General features: G+C 45.6%; 1 protein-coding gene across 7 annotated transcripts in view; it reads left to right on the top strand.

The window, feature by feature from the left end:
• DGCR2 (DiGeorge syndrome critical region gene 2) overlaps positions 1–19954 on the top strand; it is a 67203-nt gene that overhangs the window by 44151 nt on the left and 3098 nt on the right. For 4 of the 7 annotated variants that reach the window (XM_016187157.2, XM_016187156.2, XM_060195001.1 and 1 more), the window contains 5 exons: positions 1716–1795; positions 8500–8676; positions 14155–14370; positions 17735–17887; positions 18947–19183. In XM_016187157.2, the coding sequence (XP_016042643.1) occupies positions 1716–1795; positions 8500–8676; positions 14155–14370; positions 17735–17887; positions 18947–19183 (863 nt within the window). Of the gene's footprint in view, positions 1–1715; positions 1796–8499; positions 8677–14154; positions 14371–17734; positions 17888–18946; positions 19184–19260; positions 19329–19954 lie in introns of all 7 variants that reach the window. The other 3 variants (XM_007520770.3, XM_007520768.3, XM_060195012.1) reach the window with 2 other exon arrangements.

Genomic DNA, 19954 nt, shown 5'->3' with positions numbered 1-19954 from the left:
TGTGTGTGTGTGTGTGTGTTTGAATAGAGGCAGGAATTGAGAGGGAAGGGGGAGAGAGAAAGAGACACCACCCATGAAGCTTCCCCCTGCAGGTGGGGATTAGGGGTTTGAACCCAGGTCTTTGTTCATCGTAATGTGTGCCCTCAATCAGGTTTGCCACTGCCTAGTCACTTTAGCATTTGTGTGCTTTTAACAGAGATGTAATTCAACTACCATCAGACTTACCCCTTTTGAATGTATGATTCTGTGGTTGTGTTCATAGGATTGTATGTTTACCAAGAATAAGGTCGGTCATGCTTAGAATATAGTCTCAAGAATAATGTCTTGGGAAAATGTTTTTTAAAAGTTTTAAAAAGGGACCAGGTGGCATTGCACCTTGTTGAGTGCACATGTTACCGTGTACAAAGAACCAGATTCAAGCCCCCGAGTCCTTAATTGTAGGAAGAAGGATTTGCAAGTGGTGAAGCATTGTTGCAATTGCAGTCTCCCCCTTTTCTCTCATTTTTCTGTCTCCATTAAAAAAAGTCTTGGGGCCAGGTGTTGGTATAGCTGGGTAATCACATACATTTATTTATTGTTACTATGTTAACAATTTTTATTATTTATTTATTTATTGGATAGAGACAGCCAGAAATCAAGAGGGGAGGGGAAGATAGAGAGGGAGAGAGACATTTGCAACACTGCTTCACCACTCATAAAACTTTCCCCCTGCAGGTGGGGACTGGGGGTTCGGATGTGGTCCTTGCACATTGTAACATGTACACTTAGTTAGTTGCAGTCCCTAAGCCATGGAACTCAGGCTTGAACCCATGGCTTCCACCTGTAGGTGGGAAGTTTCCCAAGCAATGAAGTAGATCTGCGAGTGAGTGTCTTTTTCTCTATCTCCCTCTCCCTTCTTGATTTCAATCTGTCTTAAAAAAAAAAAAAAAAAAAAAGTCTTGGGGCTGGGAGACATATCACCCAGTAGACTGGGCTCTTTACGATGTCTGAAGCCCCAGACTTGGGGGGGGGGGGTTAGCACCACAGGGGAGTCACACTGCATCCTGTGCTGTTGGCATCGACAATTGATGGAATGGTGCTTTGTTGTCTCTCCTCTCTTAAGTAAAAAGGAGTGAAAAATTCAGCCCAGGAAAAGTGTGCATTAAGACCCTGATGCTGGGGAAAACAGAGTAGTTTTGACAGGAATTACCCCAGATAAAACTCTGACATGTGAAATTTCTGTTTAAAATATTAGTCTTATTGTGCTGGGGACACAACATAATTGTTCTGCAAAAGATTCCCATGCCTGAGGCTCTGAGGTTCCAGGGTCAGTCTCCAGCACTACCGTAAACCAGAGCTGAGCAGTGCTCTGGTGTAAAAGTAAATAATAATAATAATAATAATAATAAAATATTAGTCTTATTTAAATCAAAACTTTAAATTTTTCTTGAAATCATTAATGCTCTCAAAATTCAGTATTTGAGGCCGAGTGGTGGCGCACCTGGTAGAGTGCACACAGTGCACGAGGACCCAGGTTTAAGCCCCTTAGTCCCCATCTGCAGGGGAGAAAAATCTTCATAAATGGTTTTTTAAATAAAAAAATATAAAAAACTAGAATTTCAAAGATCAGTATAGCTAATAACTCTCTCTCTCTCTCTCTTGTTTGCTTGCTCTCTTACTCTCTGCTTGACTGCTGCCATACTGAGTTCCCTGTGTGTATTTCTGTCCTCCTACAGGTTGTGGGTTGGCTATCAGTATGTCATCACTGGCCGGAATCGCTCCTTAGAAGGTCACTGGGAGGTAGCACACATCAAAGGTAAGCTCTCTTGATCTTTCAGAAGAGTTATTGAGTTTGAAATTGATAGTGGAGTAGGCCAGAGGTGGCACAGTGGATAAAGCATTCGACTCTCAAGCATGAGGTTCCTAGTTCAGTCCCTGGCAGTACATGTACCAGAATCATGTCTGGTTCTTTCTCTTTCCTCCTATCTTTCTCATGAATAAATAAGTAAAGTCTTGGAAAGAAAAAAGAAATTGGCAGTGGGGGGAGTCATCACTATGCTTGCTGGACTATTACTGTGGTCTCTTCTCTGCCTTCTCACCACTGATCCCTGAGCTTTGGAGATGCCGACTGCAGGGGAGCATGGACAAGGATGGCTGCAGATTGTGGCAGGGTTGTGTTAGTGAGTGTGGATCCTGGCTAGTCTCCTGGGCAGACCCCACCTCCAGGCCCAGTGCAAGACTAAAACTTCTCTGGAACCAAGAGTACATCTCATTTGCCCAGGTTTCCAGACTATCCATCTCCCATCTAGAGTTAAGGACTTGATGTCATTTTTATTTTGTTCCAACTTCAATATCATCACTTCACCTAGATTGAAATGTTGGTTTACAGTTTTTGTTACCACAGGGGCTCATTTCTACATTTTACCAAGACAGTTGTCAGTACAGTACATCTCCCTGCCCATAAAGTTCAGAACTTTAATTGGAGCATAAAAAATGAAAACAAAAACTATGTAACCAACATGGGTCAGGCAGAGAAGAAAGGACTAGACTTTTAAGGACAGAGCAGTCATAATTAGAATCCAGAACTTGAAGGGAGCTTATCAGACAAAATTAAAATAGATTGTGTGATAGTGAATGTGAGGGAGGGTGTCTGTGTGCATCTGAGAATGTGTGTGACTGTGTATTCTGCCCAGTTAAGTAAAGGAAAGGCATCTGGTGTGGGTAGCTGAGTTCTGGCCTCTGGCCTGCCTCCTCCTGTGCCATGGGTAACTTGTTTCCACACAGAGGTGGGAGTGGACAGAAAGGGTAAGTGTTGAGAAGGATTTGAACCCTGGGGGGGGGGGGCAGGAAATAGCTCACTTGGTAGAGCACATACTTTACCATTTTGAGGACCCAGCTTTGAGCCTGGCCCCCACTACACTGGAGGAAGTTCAGTGCTATGATGTCTTTCCTCTTTCTTTATCTGAAAAGTTGTTCAGGGTATAATAATAAGCCATGGTGTTGTACTTGTGGAAAGTCCTAAAAGAGAAATAAAGGGGAAAATAGCTCATTTGGATAGTGCATGCATGTGCATAATCCAGGTTGGAGGAAAATTCAGTAGTGTGGTATCTTTATCTCTCTCTTAAACTTTAAAAAAGTATTTACTTATTTACTGGATAGAGACAGCCAGAAGTTGAAAGGAAGGGGGAGATATGGAGAGAGATAGAGAGACACCTGCAACCCTGCTTCACCACTCATGAAATTTTCCCCCTGCAGGTAGGGACCAGGGGCTTGAACCCGGGTCTTGCACAGTGTAACAGGTGCATTCAACCAGGTGTGCCATCACCTGGTATGTGCCGCCCCCGCCCCCCCGTGATACCCAATCCCTCACTACCCTTAATCTTTCATTATCTTTAGTCCTGCCCTCCTACCATAGGGCTCTGGCTCTTCCTATACCACCTCTGTGCTCCCCCTCCCCCCCATGCTTTTCCCCAGGCTTAGGGCTCACTCAGGAGCAGGAAAAGGTACCAAAGCTATCCTGACATGTCTGGTGCTGCTTTGGAATTCATGGTGCCTGCTAGGCCAGGCTGCCTGGACCATACCAATCATGGGATTTATAAGTGATGCCTGCTTCTCTCAGTGAAGTTAAAATTAGAAGTGGATAGGGGTTGGCATCCAAGCTCTTCTAGGCAGAAGCAGTGCACATTGTGATGTAACCTTCTGGTGAAAGGCATGCTATGTAAGATTCTTCTGCAGGGAGAGAATGCTTTGGAGGCCCAGCCTGAATTCCCCCAGATTCTGCCTGCACTGCCCCCTCAATTTGTCACTGGTGTTTCTAGCTGTAATAAATCTCAGTAGTGACTGGGGCTACACGTTGGACCCCTTGAGTACTGACTAAGCTGCAAGCCTGTGGGTGTGGGGACCTTGATGTGGACAGTGTCAGAGATGCCACCTCACCCCTCCTCTTTCCCTCAATCTCTGCTTCCATGGCATTGTTCGCCTTTGTCTCTATGCTCCTGGTGTTTCCTGTTGTAGCTTTGACCTTCACTGCTTAGGTCCCTTGTCCATTACCTGTCACTATCCTATATGCTCCCCTTGTAAATAGCTGGCTGTCATGCACAGTGTACGCCAGTTGGTGTTTACATGATTGGAAGCCTGTCGGGTTAGTTAAATCAGCAATGGAAAATATTTAGGAAATTGTGTGAGGTTTCTGGTAATGTGTGTGAACTCGTAGAGTTCCACAGTCTTGGTGGCTAAGGATACCACCCATTTACTTTCCCAAAGTTTGTTTGTTTGTTTATTTTTGCCTCCAGGGTTATCACTGGGGCTCGGTGCCTGCACTACAAATCCACTGCTCCTGGAGGTTATTTTTTCCCCTTTTTGTTGCCCTTGTTGTTTATCGTTGTTGTTATTGCTGTCGTTGTTGGATAGGGCAGAGAGAAATCGAGAGAGGAGGGGAAGGCAAGAGGGGGAGAGAAAGACACCTGCAAACCTGCTTCACCACCTGTGAAGCGACTTCCTGCAAGTGGGGAGCCAGGGGCTCAAAGCAGGATCCTTGCGCTTCATGCCATATGCACAACCCACTGTGCTACCATCCGGCCCCATATTTATTTATTTTTATTATTACTTAGGAGAAATAGAAGTTTCACGTGAGACAGAGAAAGACAAGCCAGAACTCCTCTCTGGTACATTCAGTGCCAGAAACCTCAGGCATGCAAGTCTGATTTTTCCCCTAGTCATCTTTCTCACAGTACGTAAGACAGAAATTCAAAGTCAATATATTGGCTACATTCTTTTTGAAGGGTACAGGAGAGATCCTTTTGCTAGCTCTTAATGGAAGACAAATTCATTTCTCCCAGTTGTTATTTCCCTTCTTTTCTTTCCTTTCTTCTTTTTATTCTCTTTTTTTTCTAAAGATTTTATTTATTTATTCATGAAGAATGATAGGCGGAGATAGAGAAAGAATCAGACATAATTTTGGTATGTGTACTACCCAGGATTGAACTCAGGGACTCACTCTTGAGAGACTAATGCTTTATCCATTGCACCATCTCCCAGACTACACTCTTTCTTTTACTTATAGAGTAAGTGAGAGGAGAAATACCTGCAGCATTACTTTATACTCATGAAACTTCTTGCTAGAGGTGGGGTCCTGGGGCTTGAGTCCTGGTCCTTGTATATGGTAATGTGTGAGCTCTATCAGGTGTGCTGCCACCTACTTCCAGCTCTTAGTGGTTCCAGGCCTTCTGGCTTGTGAAAGTCTCCAGTCTCTGTTCTGACTTCCCATAGCCATTTGACATGTGACATGAATTTTAAGCGAATTGAAGAAGACTATGCTTGCCGGGGACTAGCTACATGTAGATGCTGGCAAGAAAGAATGGGGAAATCCTTAAGAAAATACAGCTTGTAGTGTCATGGGGAGAGCAATAAAATGAGGGCTTCCAGTTTGGTGGAGAAGAAGTGATTTTCAGAATCATTTATTTCAAGAAATTGACCAGCAGCACATGAGGAACACCCAGGGCTGGTGTAGGTGCAAGCACTGGGAGAAGGCCTCCGATTCCCCACTGTGCACTCAGTTTGCTTGTGGGAGAGTAAGGCCTAGCCCCACACTGTACCCCACATCATCTGTAGATACTCACCCTCTTGTGACTCTGGCTGGTCCAGGCCACGGGGAGGGGGTGCAGTTGGGGGGATGGGGACACAGAAGCATGCATTGCAGGACTCTGGCCTGAGAGGTCAGATATGGCCTTGGCCCAACCTTTGAACCTTTGTAGCGATGGACTAGAATTGTTCATAGGTGCTTTGGGCTGGCAATAAGAGTCTGGATCAAAGACTTACTTTTATCTGTATTTTTTAAAAAGACTGTAAGAATGTCTTTGTTTTGAGCCTGTGAAGTCAGCAAAGACTGTTTTTTAGGTAAGAGTTTAAATAGACCACAGCTTCCTCCAGTGTGGTAGGGCTGGGTTTGTTTGTTTGTTTAATTATTTATTTATTATTGGATAGAGACAGAGAGGAGGATGAGATAGAGAGGGTTAGAGACAGAGACACTTGCAGCCCTGCTTCACCACTTGTGAAGCTTTCTCCCTGCAGGTGGGGACCAGGGGCTTGAACCTGGGTCCTTGTGCACTGTAGTGTGTGCAGTTAACCAGGTGCGCCACTGCCTGGCCCTGGGCCAGGCTAGAATGTGGTTTGTGCACATGGCAGAGCAGCCCCAAGTGAGCTGTTTCTCCAAGAATCTCAGATGGAGGAGTGTCTTAAGGAGGCCCTGCATCAGACCTTGTTGGAAAACTAGGCACCTGGAGGAAAAGCAATGGAGAGTGGAGTTTAGGGTATTCACAGCAGTGCTCACTCTCAGCAGTGGGTATAGGGCACCCAGATGCTAAGAGCAGATATTCCAAACACCCCTGGGGCTCCACTCTCCCTAGAAAGGGGCTGAGTGCCTCTTGCTGTCCCTGTCAGCCTAGGACTGGCCTTTTGACCCTTAGCGCTTTCCCAAAAGCACAGTTTCTTGCCATTGTCACAGAGACAATTGGGCATGTTCCTAGTGCCTGGAGTGAGGTTCTGCCTCCAAATCTGCCAGCTCTTCAAATTTTACCATTGGGAAAAATAGAATTTAAAAGGTGATCCTGCTAACATAAACACTGCACAGACACCTTAGTACAGTGAGGGTGTGTGCAGTGATCTGTGTTTAGATTAGCCTCAAAGAACACAGAGAGCTTCTGTCGAAGGTGAGTGAGTGTGCTGTGAGGGCTGGCTGTGCTGGAGCCTGGGTGAAGCTGGAACCCCATCTCCTGGGATATGACTGAAGACTGATTTAAGAGCTCATAGTCCCAATCCTTCTCACCACCACCACGCCCAACACACACACACACACACACACACACACACACACACACACACACACTCACACTCTCTCTCTCTCCCTCCCCCTCCCCTCCCCCTCCCCTCCCCCTCCCCTCCCCCTCTCCCCCTCCCTCTCCCTCTCCCTCCCTCTCTCTCACCTTGAACTGTCTGGGTAGATATTTCTTTTTCTTCACTGGGGCTCGGTGCCTGCACTACAAGTCCACTGTTCCTGTGGCCATTTCCTTCCTTCCTTCCTTCCTTCCTTCCTTCCTTCCTTCCTTCCTTCCTTCCTTTTTTTGATAGGACAGAGAGAAATGGAGATGGGAGGGGAAGATAGAGAGGGGTAGGGATAGATAGCATAAAGGTTATGCAAAGAGATTCTCATGCCTGAGGCTCCAAGGTCCCAGGTTTAAACCCCTGCACTAAACTAGAGCTGAGCAGTGCTCTGATTAAAAAAAAAGAAAAGAAAAGAAAAGAAAAGGAAGTTGGGGGGGGGCGGGCAGGTGGTAGCGCAGTGGATTAAGCAGTTAAGCACACATGGTGCAAAGTGCAAGAACCTGTGTAAGGATCCTGGTTCGAGCCCCCGGCTCCCCACCTGCAGGGGAGTCGCTTCACAAGTGGTGAAGCAGGTCTGCAGGTGTCTATCTTTCTCTCCCCCTCTCTGTCTTCCCCTCCTCTCTCCATTTCTCTCTGTCCTATCCTATAACAATAAAAACAAGAACAAGGGCAACAAAAATGGGAAAAAGGCCTCCAGGAGCAGAGGATTCGTGGTGCAGGCACTAAGCCCCAGCAGTAACCCTGGAGGCAAAAAAAAAAAAAGAGAGAGAGAGAGGGACAGAGAAAGATAGACACCTGCAGACCTGTTTCACTATTTGTGAAGTGACCCCCCCCCACACACACACACACACAGGTGGGGAGCTGGGGTCTCCAACCAGGATCTTTGCACGGATCCTTATGCTTTGTACTACATGCACTTAACCTGGTGCGCCACCGCCTGGCCTCCTCTGGATAGATATTTCTCATAGCCTAATCTCTAGTCTGGAAGAAAAGAACTAAATGGGTGACAGATTATCCCCAGACCTGGCATCCCAGGGACATAGTACTTTCTAGGAGCCCACCCAGCCCCTGATGCTCTTAATGGGAGTGACAGCTGCTTAATTTGTCAGCTGATATTCAGTTGTAAGGTTGAGCTATCCCCTATCTTTCTCTGGCTCACTTAGTTCATATAAACACATGCGTTTTCATTTTAATTCACTGTATTATTACCCATTTACTACTACCCCTCCTCTTCTTCCTCCTTCCTCTTTTATTTATTTATTTTTTTCAGAGCACTGGCTTATGATGATGCCAAGCAGACCACCCAGTCTGTCAATAGACTGTTTTGTACCTCCCTGATCTGTGTTACTTTGCTTTTAAAATTTGTCAGTGAAGCATGATCCTCTCTGGCCCTCTGCCCAGTATCACTGGTTTTGGTTCTTGCTTCCCTGTCATGCCTAGTGCCCAGAGCTGTGCTTAGAGGACCAAGAGAGGTTGCACATGAATCAGCGCTGTAACTGCAGTAACAACTAACATTCAGCGAGCCATAGCTCTTCAGCTAATGGTTCAGTTTAGAGGGGCCTTGGCCCACGTTTGGATGCCACATGATTTCTGTGTTGGTGTTACGTGGTAATAACCAGCCCCTTTGTGTTCCTGGCCCAGGTTCCTCAGAGGTGTTTCTGCCCCCAGACCCCATTTTTGCCTCGGCCATATCTGAGAGCGACAACGTGTTCTGTGCACAGCTCCAGTGTTTCCACTTCCCCACACTCCGCCACCATGACCTGCACAGCTGGCACGCCGAGAACTGCTATGAGAAGTCTTCATTTCTGTGTAAAAGAAGTAAGTTGCCTTGGGACTGGGTAGTGGTGCACCTGGTTGAACACACATATTACAGTGCATAAGGACCTCGGCCCCCACCTGCAGGGGGAAAGCTTTGTGAATGGTGAAGCAAGTCTGCAGGTGTCTCTTTGTCTCTCTCCCTCTTTATCATCCCCTTCCCTCTTGATTTCTGGCTGTCTCTATACAATAATAAAGATAATAAAATAATTTTTTTTTTTTTTTTTTGGCCTCCAAGGTTATTGCTGGGGCTTGGTGCCTGGACCACGAATCCACTGCTCCTGAAGGGTATTTTTTTTCCCCTTTTTTGTTGCCCTTGCTATTTTTTATTGTTGTTATGGTTATTATTATTATTATTGATGTTGTTGTTAGACAGGACAGAGAGAAATGGAGAGAGGAGGGGAAGACGGGGAGAGAAAGATAGACACCTGCAGACCTGCTTCACCTCCAAAATAAATTTTTTAAAAGATACCTAGGGAGTTGGGCAGTAGTGCAGCAGGTTAAGCGCAGGTGGCACAAAGGTGGCGTAAGGATCCTGGTTTGAGCCCTTGGCTCCCCACCTGCAGGGTGAGTTACTTCACAAGTGGTAAAGCAGGTCTGCAGGTGTCTGTCTTTTTCTCCCCCTCATCTTCCCCTTTCTTCTCCATTTCTCCCTGTTCTATCTAACAACAATGACATCAGTAACAACAATAATAATAACTACAACAATAAAACAAGGGCAACGCAAGGGATAAATAAATAAATAAATAAATATTAAAGAATTTTTTAAAAAGTAAGATACCTTTAGTAGACTCTTCTAGTCAGTGGTGAGCTCTCCTGAATAGTACGCTTGATCTGTCATGCATGTGACTCACGTTCGGACCTGGTTCCACTGAGTTGGAAGAAACTTTTCCCTCTGTGTCTCTGTATCACTTTGTATATCTGAAAGAGTAGGACTGGAATGGTTAAGGCCCTAGCAATGACAAAAGAAAGTGAGACTGCTGATTCATAGATTTCTTGCCTGCCAGTTGTTTCTCATGAGCACTTGGATGTTATTTCACCACTTTCTGGTCTCGTCTTTTCCTTTAGCTGAGGATCAGCTATTAATTCTACCAGGATTTCCCTATAAGTAAGGAGTCATTTTGTATTTGCTCTTTTGTGTGATTCTCATCTTGTCTTTGAACTCTTAACATTTGTAGCATGATGTTCTGTAGATCTTTTTTACATTTATCCTATTTGGGATTTGTTGAACTTCCAAAATGTTTCGGCTTTGTTTTTGAATGAATGTGGGCACTTTCCAGCTATTCTTTAGATATTTTCTCTTCTTCTCTTATGAATCTCATATGTAATAGATGCTGATACACTTATATCTGTGTTGGTATGTATATGTATAAATACATTGCTTTGAGGGCCCTACTCATTTTTGTTCATTTTTCTCTCTGTTCTAGCAGAGAATTGTTTATTTACTTTCCATATTATTAATATTATTTTGGATAAAGAGAGAGAAATGGGGAGGGTAGAGAGGGAGCGAGGGATTGAGAGAGACCCTGCAGTACTGCTTCCCCACTGCAGGTGGAAGCTGGGGGCCTGAGCCAGGGTCCTCATGCATGTAATATGTGTGCTCCACTGAGTACACCACCACCCCATCTCAAGAATAATTTGTTTTTCTGTTAGAGTTTTCAATGGGGCTTCATGCTACTTCTGGTGGAATTTTTTTCTTCAATATTTTTATTTATTTTATTTTCTTCATTTATAAAATGGAAACATTGACAAAACAATAGGATAAGAGGGGTACATCTCCACACATTGCCCACCCCCAGAGCTCCATATTCAATCCCCTCCCTTGAAAGTTTTCCTATTCTTTATCCCTCTTGGAGTATGGACACAGGGTCATTATGGGGTGCAGAAGGTGGAAGGTCTGTCTTCTGTAACTACTTCTCCACTGAACATGGGCATTGACAGGTCGATCCATACTCCCAGCCTGTCTCTTTCTTTTCCTAGTGGGGCAGGGATCTGGGGGATATGGGCTTCCAGGACATGTGCTGGGATCCTCTGCCCAAGGAAGTCAGGTTGGTATCATGGTATCATATGGAACCTGGCAGGTGAAAAAGAGTTAAAGAATAATGCAGAACAAATTGTTGACTAATCATGGACCTAAAGGAATGAATATTGCAGATGAAGATTTGGGTCTCTGTTTTGGAAAAAGCTAGTAGGTCTGTTTTAAGTATATTCCAGGGGGCCCATGACTTTAGTAGTTTTTGTCTGAGCCTGACATTTAATATGCAGGTAGATCCAGGTTATTGTTTGGGGAGATTGTGTCATAGTTGGAAAAAGGAATAGAAAGCTGGATCAGGGAAGAGAGTAGCTCCCAAATATGGGAAAGTATGTAAATATTATTAAGTGTAATCCCCACAAGTTTGCTCTGGGGCCCATATTCAGCACAGAAGCCTATGTAACATCTGCATCCCTGTAGGTCTGAGCTCACATTCTGTGGTCATGGCTAGGAACATTCCAGGCTGCACTAATTTCAGGACCCATCATCCTCAGGTAATAGGAAGAGTATGTTGTCCAACCTCCCTTTGGAGAATGGAACATTCCCTACCATTATTGATCCACATTGAGGGCAAGGTCCTATGGGGGCCCACAGAGGGGTGCATTTTGTTTTTCCTGATGGAGATGACCAGTGACTGTGGATAGAGGAACGTGTTAGAGGTCTAGGCCCATCATGTCTGTGTGGGAACCCCAGGGCTCCCTGACTAGGGCCCCAGGTGATGGGATGGCCTGGTTGTGGCTTTTTTCTTTAATAATAAAGAGAGACAGAGATAGAGAAATACAAAAAGAAGGAGAGACATCATAGGACCACTTCACCACGTGTAAAGCTACCTTTTTGCATGACGTTCCCTTGTGGTGGCTTTAGCCTGGCTCCTCACACATAGTAAATAAAGTATATACTCTACCAGGCAGGCCATTTCTCAACCTTGCAGAGAATTTTTTTTTTTTTTTTTTTTTTTTTGCAGAGAATATTTTTATGTATGTCTCTTGCCCTGCAAGTTTGTGACCACTTAAGTTAAAAGATATAGACCTGGGAGTCGGGCAGTAGCTCAGCAGGTTAAGTGCAGGTGGTGCAAAGCACAAGGACCAGCGTAAGGATCCCAGTTGGAGTCCCTGGCTCCCCACCTGCAGGGGAGTCGTTTTACAAGTGGTGAAGCAGGTCTGCAGGTGTCTATCTTTCTCTCCCCCTCTCTGTCTTCCCCTCCTCTTTCCATTTCTCTCTGTCTTATCCAACAACGACAATGTCAGTAACAACAACAATAATAACTACAACAATAAATCAACAAGTGCTGGTGCTCACATGGGTGGCCTCACAACCGAAGTAGCCACTGGCTTTCCTGTCACCGATTCTAGTGATTGCGTGATGCAAACAACAGCCAGGAGAAATTCAGGTATGAACTTCCAATTTATTCAGAGGAGGACAAAGCTTATATAGCAAGTAGAACAAAGAACATTTTTCACATATGTCAGTAATCATAGGTTTTCAAAAGGTCAGTACCTCTATGGTGTGGAGGGCTAAGGAATGATGGGAATTAATGAGATACAAAAGGTCAAAACAATTAGTTTCCGTGAGGTAAGAAATGTTAATTATCTAAAGGTGTTAAGAGAAACATGGTTGTTAAAACAGCAGAGTGAGATAAAGCAGAGAATGGCAGAGTATTGATGTAAGTCATGATGATCAAAGAACCGGGAAGAGGTGTGTGGGGGTCTCATTGTTATGTTACTGGTAAGGCAGTGTGATGGAGTATTCAAGCAGGCAACCATTTGATTTGTAGCAGGGGGATGAGCTAAGTGTTAGAAGTTGCAGGTCTCTGTGAAGGCTGGGAGGCTGACAAAAGGGAATTCAAGTCAGGAAAGCATTTCCCGCCAAGCTCTATCCCTGAAAGGGAGAGACTGACAGGTGGGATTTCTTTTTAGACCTCCATCTCAAGGATGGGGGAGTTCCCCTATGCTCTACCATGCTCTCACATAATCCCACAAACAAGGGCAACAAAAAGGAATAAACAAATAAACAAACAAATAAATAAAAAGATACAGACCTAAGGTTGTGGAATTTCTGAAAAAAATCTTTTAAAAAAATATTTTATTTTATTTTCCCTTTTGTTACTACCCTGGTTGCTTTTTACCATTGTTGTGGTTATTATTATCATTGTTATTGATGTTGTTGTTGTTGGATAGGACAGAGAGAAATGGAGAGAGGAGGGTAAGACAGAGGGGGAGAGAAAGATAAGACACCTGCAGACCTGCCCCACTGCCTGTGAAGCAACTCCCCTGCAGGTGGGTAGCTGGGGGCTCAAACCGGGATCCCCACACCAGTCCTTGTGCTTTGCGCCACGTGTGCTTAACCCACTGTGCTACTGCCTGACCCCCTATTTTTTATATTTATTTATTTATTTATTTATTTTCCCTTTTGTTGCCCTTGTTTTTTTTTTAATTGTTGTTATTGATGTCATCGTTGTTAGATAGGACAGAGAAATGGAAATGAAGGTAAGACAGAGGGGGAGAGAAAGAGACACCTGTAGACCTGCTTCTTCCATCTGTGAAGCGACTCCTCTGCAGGTGGGGAGCCGGGGGCTCAAACCAGGATCCTTATGCCGTTCCTTGCTCTTCGCGCCACATGTGCTTAACCCGCTGCGCTACCGCCCAACTCCCCCGAAAATATTCTTGACATTCCTATTCTGTTCAGAGTGTGAGACAAACTTCTTTCTTCCTCCGCTTCTTGGCCATCCACCTTTGGTAAACTAAGGTAGTCTGTGAACTGTCTTTTTAGATGGAAGCAGCAGCTCTTGGGACATGCCTTTGTGACAGTCTGATTTGTAAATGGTTCTCATGTGCAACAGTGATATCTTATAATCTTTTATTATTTTTTTTATTTTTAAAATTTATTTTCCCTTTTGTTGCCCTTGTTTTTTAACATTGTTGTGGTTATTGATGTCATTGTTGTTGGATAGGACAGAGAGAAATGGAGAAAGGAGGGGAAGACAGAGAGGGGGAGAGAAAGACAGACACCTGCAGACCTGCTTCAGCGCCTGTGAAGTGACTCCCCTGCAGGTGGGGAGCCGGGGGCTTGAACGGGGATCCTCACGCCAGTCCTTGTGCTTTGCGCCACCTGCGCTTAACCCGCTGTGCTACTGCCTGACTCCCCTTAGAATCTTTTATGTGAACTGTTTAGACAACTTAAAAGCAAAGCAAATACATCTCCACGTGTTTCTCCTGGAATCTGGCACTCTCTCGCCTCAGACCATTTATGGTCATTCCCAGATTTGTCCTTACTTGATGAGCTCTGTAAGAACAGTGTGCTGTGATGGCCTTTCATAGCCAGTTGCTCCCTGTGGCCACAGGGCAGATCCATAGCACTTCCGACTAGGAGGGCTGTTAGGCACTGCCACCTTTTGTCCCAGGCCCAGGTTTTGTTAGTAACAGATACATATGTGCATGTGCCTGCTGTAGGTCAAACATGCGTGGACATCAAGGACAATGTAGTGGATGAAGGATTCTACTTCACCCCCAAAGGAGATGACCCCTGCCTGAGCTGCACCTGCCATGGAGGAGAGCCTGAGATGTGTGTGGCTGCCCTCTGTGAGCGGCCCCAGGGCTGCCAGCAGTACCGCAAGGACCCCAAGGAATGCTGCAAGTTCATGTGTCTGGACCCGGGTAAGACTGACGGTGGGTTACAAGTCAGCTTCCCTCATTTATGGTTGAAGCCTAGACATCTGTTTGCTTCCTTACTCACGAGAGCTCACTGCATGCGATGCACTGCTGGTTTTGATGACCTCTGGTGGACCATCTTTGTCTCATATGACCTCCTTTAAATGCCCCTCTGAAATTGCCTCATTGCAGTTCTCTAGTAGTCAGTTTCTTTCACTGGCGAAGCCTTGAGTAGGACAGCATTTTTACATATCAACTCTGATGATTTCAAACATTTATTTATTCATGAGAGAGAACCAGCATATCACTTTGGCATATGCAATACTGGGGATTGAACTTGGGGCTTCATGCTTATAAGTTGGGCCTCTACGTGCTATGCCACATCTGGAGATGCTCTCTTTCCTTTTATGAAAGCCAGAGCTACTTACCTTCCCATTTGAACTCTTTTCTATTTTGTAAGTATGGTAAGGTGGAGGGTGGTGAAAACTTCCCATCATCAGTTTTGTTAGAATCTTAAAAGATTTTTGGGGAGGACTGGGGATTAGCATAATGATTATGCAAAAAGACTTTCATGCCTGGCTCCAAAGTCACAGATTCAGTCTACGGCACCACCATAAGCCAGAGCTGAGCAAAGTTCTGGAGGAAAAAAAAAAAAGTTAAATAAATGGCAGAGGAGTAGAGTGCATACCTTGCCTGCATGAGCTCCTGGGTTTAATCGACAGCACCATATCCTCACCAACAACAAAAAAATCAAAACTGATAGAAATCATAAATAGTGTGGAGCGGTGGTCTGGTCTTCGTTAGAGAGATTAGAGGCTGGGGAAGATAGCTCACTTGGTTGGTATAGCACACACTTTATTCTATTTAAAAGCCTCAGGTCTCAGAACTACACAGGAGCATCATGAGCAGTGAGTGCTGTTTTTCTGTTTCTCTCTCCCCACTCTGTCTGCCTCTATCTTAAATTTTAAAAGAGAGAAAGAAAAAGAAAGAAAGACCATCATTTGATTTCATAGAAAATTCTAGGGGCCCAAGAAATGATGCAGTGATAAAGCATCATACTCTCAAGCATGAGATCCTGAGTTCAATTCCCAGCATCCTATGTGCCCAAATGATGCTTTGGTTCCCTCCCTCTCTCACTCATAACTGTCTAGGAAAAAAAGAATATTCTAGAGAATCTACAAGAAAGTAGAACTCCTAATAACTGTGTTTAGCAAATGCTTCCAACAAGGTTAATGTACAACAATTCACTTGTTTACATGCTTACTGGGGGCAATTGGAAATTGGAAAAAAAAAAAACAACCATTTACAATAACAACAAAAATGTGAAACTTTAAGTATGAATATTTTTTATTTTTTTAAAAATATTTCATTTTTATTTTTTTTAATCTTTATTTTTTGGATAGAGATAGCCAGAAATTGAGAGGAAGGGGGAGAGAGGGAGACAGAGAGACACCTGCAGTCCTGCTTCACCACTTGTGAAGCTTTCCTCCTGCGGGTGGGGACTAGGGACTTGAACCTGGGTCCTTGTGCACTGTAACATGTACGCTCAACCAGATGCGCCACCACCTGGCCCTGATTTTTATTTTATTTTTGAGAGATGCAGAGAGAGAGAGAGAGACAGAAAAACACCAGAATACTGCTCAGCTCTGGCTTATGATGATGCAGGGGACTTTGGAGCCTCAGGTATGATAGTCTCTTTGCATAATCATGTGCATTTAACCTGCTGTACTACTGCCTGGCCCTTCTTTGCATAACCATTATAATATCTACCCCTGCCCTTTTCTTCTTTTTTTTTTTTTTATCTTTATTTATTTATTGGATAGAGACAAAAATGGAGATGGAAGGGGGAGATAAAGAAAAAGAGAGACAGAGGGACACCTGCAGCCCTGCTTTAACCACTTGGCAAAGCTTTCCCCCTGCAGGTAGGGACCAGGGGCTCAAACCTGGGCCCTTGCACATTATAACATGCACTCAACCAGGAGCGTCACCGTCTGGTCCCTTTAAGTATCAATCTTATTTTATCTGTCATAGACATCAGTCATCAGACTTCTTTTGTAGCCATTTATTAAATGGCTAAAATTCATGTCAAAAGGCAGAGGAATTAGAATAGCTAAAAACAGTTTGGGAAAAAAAAAAGTTGGAGAATCCATATTACCTGATATAAAGCTTACTTTTCAGAAGAAGGAGGGAGGTCCAGAAGGTGGCACAGTGGATAAATCATTGGATTCTCAAGCATGAGGTCCTGAGTTCAGTCCCCAGCAGCACATGTCCTCAGCTTGTGTCCCCAGTGTTCAGAAATGCCTCACTGAACAGGTTAGGTGTGTGCTCAGCTGGGGGAGGGATATTTGGCTTCTGCAGGTCATGCCCTCCTGCTTGTGCTTTTTTTTTTTTTGTCTTAAATGTTTAGATGATAGTGGCCTGGGAGTTGGCTCAGTGAGTAAAGCACTAGACTCAAATAGGAGGTCTTGATCCCCAGCATCATGTGTTCCAGAGTGGTGCTCTGGTTCTCTCTCCCTTTCTCTTGCATAAATAAACAGTTAAAACAACAACATAATAATCCTTTTAAAAAGAAAAATGTGGGGTGGTGGCGCACCTGGTTGAGTGCACATGTTACAGTGCACAAGGACCTGGGTTCGAGCCCCCGATCCCCACCTGCATGGGGGAAGCTTCACGAGTGGTGAAACAGTGCTGTAGGTGTCTCTGTCTCTCTCCTTCTCTATCACCCCCTTCCCTCTATTTCTGGATGTCTCTGTCCAATAAATAAAGATAACAAGAAAGAGAGAGAGAAAAATGTGGATCATTAGAGGATGGTTTCCTTGATCCCTTACTCTCTTGGGGTTATGGACATTACACATATTACACATGATAGTTGTCCAAGGCCTAGAGCTCAGATGCCCAGATGCCCAGCAGTCACCCAGCACAGATGAGCCAGGAAGCAGGGCAGAGGGCACCTCATAGGGGGCTTTTTTCAGGAAACATTTCTTTTTTCCCTTTTTTTTTTTTTTTTTAAACCAGAGCACTACTCAGCTCTGGCTATTAGTGGTACAGAGGATTGAACCTGGGAGTTCAAAGCCTCAGGCACAAGAGTCTCTTTGCATAGCCATTATGCTATCTCTACTGCCCAGGAAATACTTCTTTATGCACCCTCTGGCTCTTACTTCTCCCCTTTGGATATTACCACACATCACACTCTAGATCTGAACTCTGTTTCTGCCATCTATCCTAGATATTGATTAGTGCAAGGGCCAGACTGTGAAGGGTGCAGGTGTGCCCTGCCCACACCTGGCAGTGAAGGGCCACGGCAGCTTTGCAGTACTAAGCACCTTGGGCTCTTCATCTCCTTTTCTAAAAGCAACGGGTTCCCTTCCTCTTCTTGTGACAGATGGCAACAGCCTGTTTGACTCCATGGCCAGTGGGATGCGTCTGATTGTCAGCTGCATCTCCTCCTTCCTCATCCTGTCGCTGCTGCTTTTTATGGTCCACCGGCTACGTCAGAGGCGCCGGGAGCGCATCGAGTCCCTGATTGGAGCAAACCGTGAGTGCTCACCTTGCTTTTGGCAGCCAGCATGGAGGCTCACCTCAGGATGTGAGGTGTGAAGGAAGGTGTCTCTGCCTCAGCTGCTCACCTGCTTGAACTGAGCACACTCCTGGAGGGGCTGTCTGACTGTAGAGTTGTGGAGGGATGAGTGGATTCCCTGGTTTTCCTGCCCTTTTGCTGGCCCTCTAAGCAGGAAGGATGGCTGTTACATGCTCAGATGGTGGCCCATGTTCTAGATATGGGCCACCTGTCAGAGAAGGGCCAGCAAATTCCTGTGACCACTAGTCAACCTTAGATCGTGGCTAACCCCTCCCCAGAAGAGTTGTGATTGTGTTTAGCCTGCCACAAAGCCCCTTTGCAATGACCCAGCCCTTAACAGAGCTTCTGAAGTCACCTCTCATCTCTGTTAGTGGGTCAGGTATTCAGTGCCTGGTCCCTTATGGGGAGGGTTGGGCCAGTGAAGACCAGAGAGCTCACAATGCTGAGGATTCATGTCTGCTACTCTTGGGGTATCTGGCACCTCCCAGCTAAGGTCTGAAGGCCCTAAGTCACTGTATTGTATCTAGGCCAGGAGAACTCTTGCTGAGCTGCAGCAGGTGGGCCAAAGCCCAAGACCATCGTGGTGATACACCCAGAAATGCATTGGAGGGTGCCGGGCAGTGGTGCACCTGATTAAGTGCACATAGTATGAAGTGCAAGGATCCGGGTTCAGGTCCCTGCTCCCCACCTGCAGAGGGGACAAGTGGGGAAGCAAGTGGGGAAGCAAGTCTGAAAGTGTCTTTCTCTCTTCCTTTCTATATCTCCCCCTTCTCTCTCAGTCTCTCTGTCCTATCCAATAAAATGGGGGGGGGGGGGGGGAAGGCTGCTGGGAGTGGATTTGTAGTGCAGGCACCGAGCCCCAGTGATAATCCTAGAGGAAGAGAGAGAGAAATAAAATATGTTTGAGCTTGAAGCCCAGTCAACTCAGTCAGCAGGTTGAGGTTAGCTGACTCTGCAGCCAGACAGCACATCTCTGAGTGATAGCTCTGTTGTTTGCTTCTTGCTTTGACTGTCCAGTGCACCACTTCAACCTTGGCCGGAGGATCCCTGGCTTTGATTATGGCCCCGATGGGTTTGGCACGGGCCTCACCCCACTACATCTCTCTGATGATGGAGAAGGTGGGACTTTCCACTTCCATGACCCTCCACCCCCCTACACTGCCTACAAATACCCTGATCTCGACCAGCCAGATGACCCACCACCACCCTACGAGGCCTCCATCAACCCGGACAGTGTGTTCTACGACCCCACAGGTACTCCCCATGGGAGAGAGCAGCCCCTCACACCCGCTTGCTCACCACATGGTAACCAAGCCCGTGGTCTTCCCCAGGCCACTGGACTGTGCATCCCCACTGCTCTCTGGCTTCTCTTTGTTTCCTGTGACCCACCGAGTGTCAGGTAGGCTCTTCAGGACCCTAGTTATACATGCAAATGACCACTATCTGGCTACACTCTTCCTCTCTTCTCCTTTTAGTGAGTGTCCTCAAAGTCCCCACCTGCTTCTGTAGAGCTGGGCAACAGACTCTAGCCCAGAGCTGCAGGTGCAGGTCCACCCAGAGCCAACTGCCTCTTGGTATGCTCTGTGCAGCTTCAGCTCTGAGCTGCAAGTGGTGGTTCTGTACTGTGTGGCCACTTCCTAGAGTCTATTGCTTGTGATACTGTGGTGAGTCCTTCCTTCCTGGACTGTGGAGGCATGTCAGGTGCCTCATCTGGCTTAGATGTAAGCATATAAGTGCCATGTCTCCCTCCCTGTGTGTTATACATGTTCTCATTCTCTCTCTCTCTCTCTCTTCCTCTCCCTCTCTCCCTGCATCCTCTCTTCTCCTCCTTCTTCCCCTCTCTCTTTCTTCCCCCCCGCTCTCTCTCTCTCTCTCTCTCTCTCTCTCACACACACACACACACACACACACACACACACACACACCTCCCTGTGTGGGCAGTGCCTTAATCTAAGGTCACTGGCTACCTTGGCTGGATGGGCATGGAAGGCCACCCTTTTGTATTTGTCTTTGTTCAGTTGAATA

Source organism: Erinaceus europaeus, chromosome 1 (assembly GCF_950295315.1).
Source record: "Erinaceus europaeus chromosome 1, mEriEur2.1, whole genome shotgun sequence".
NCBI classification, from domain to species: Eukaryota; Metazoa; Chordata; class Mammalia; order Eulipotyphla; family Erinaceidae; genus Erinaceus; species Erinaceus europaeus.
This window is presented reverse-complemented; position numbering and strand designations above follow the sequence as displayed.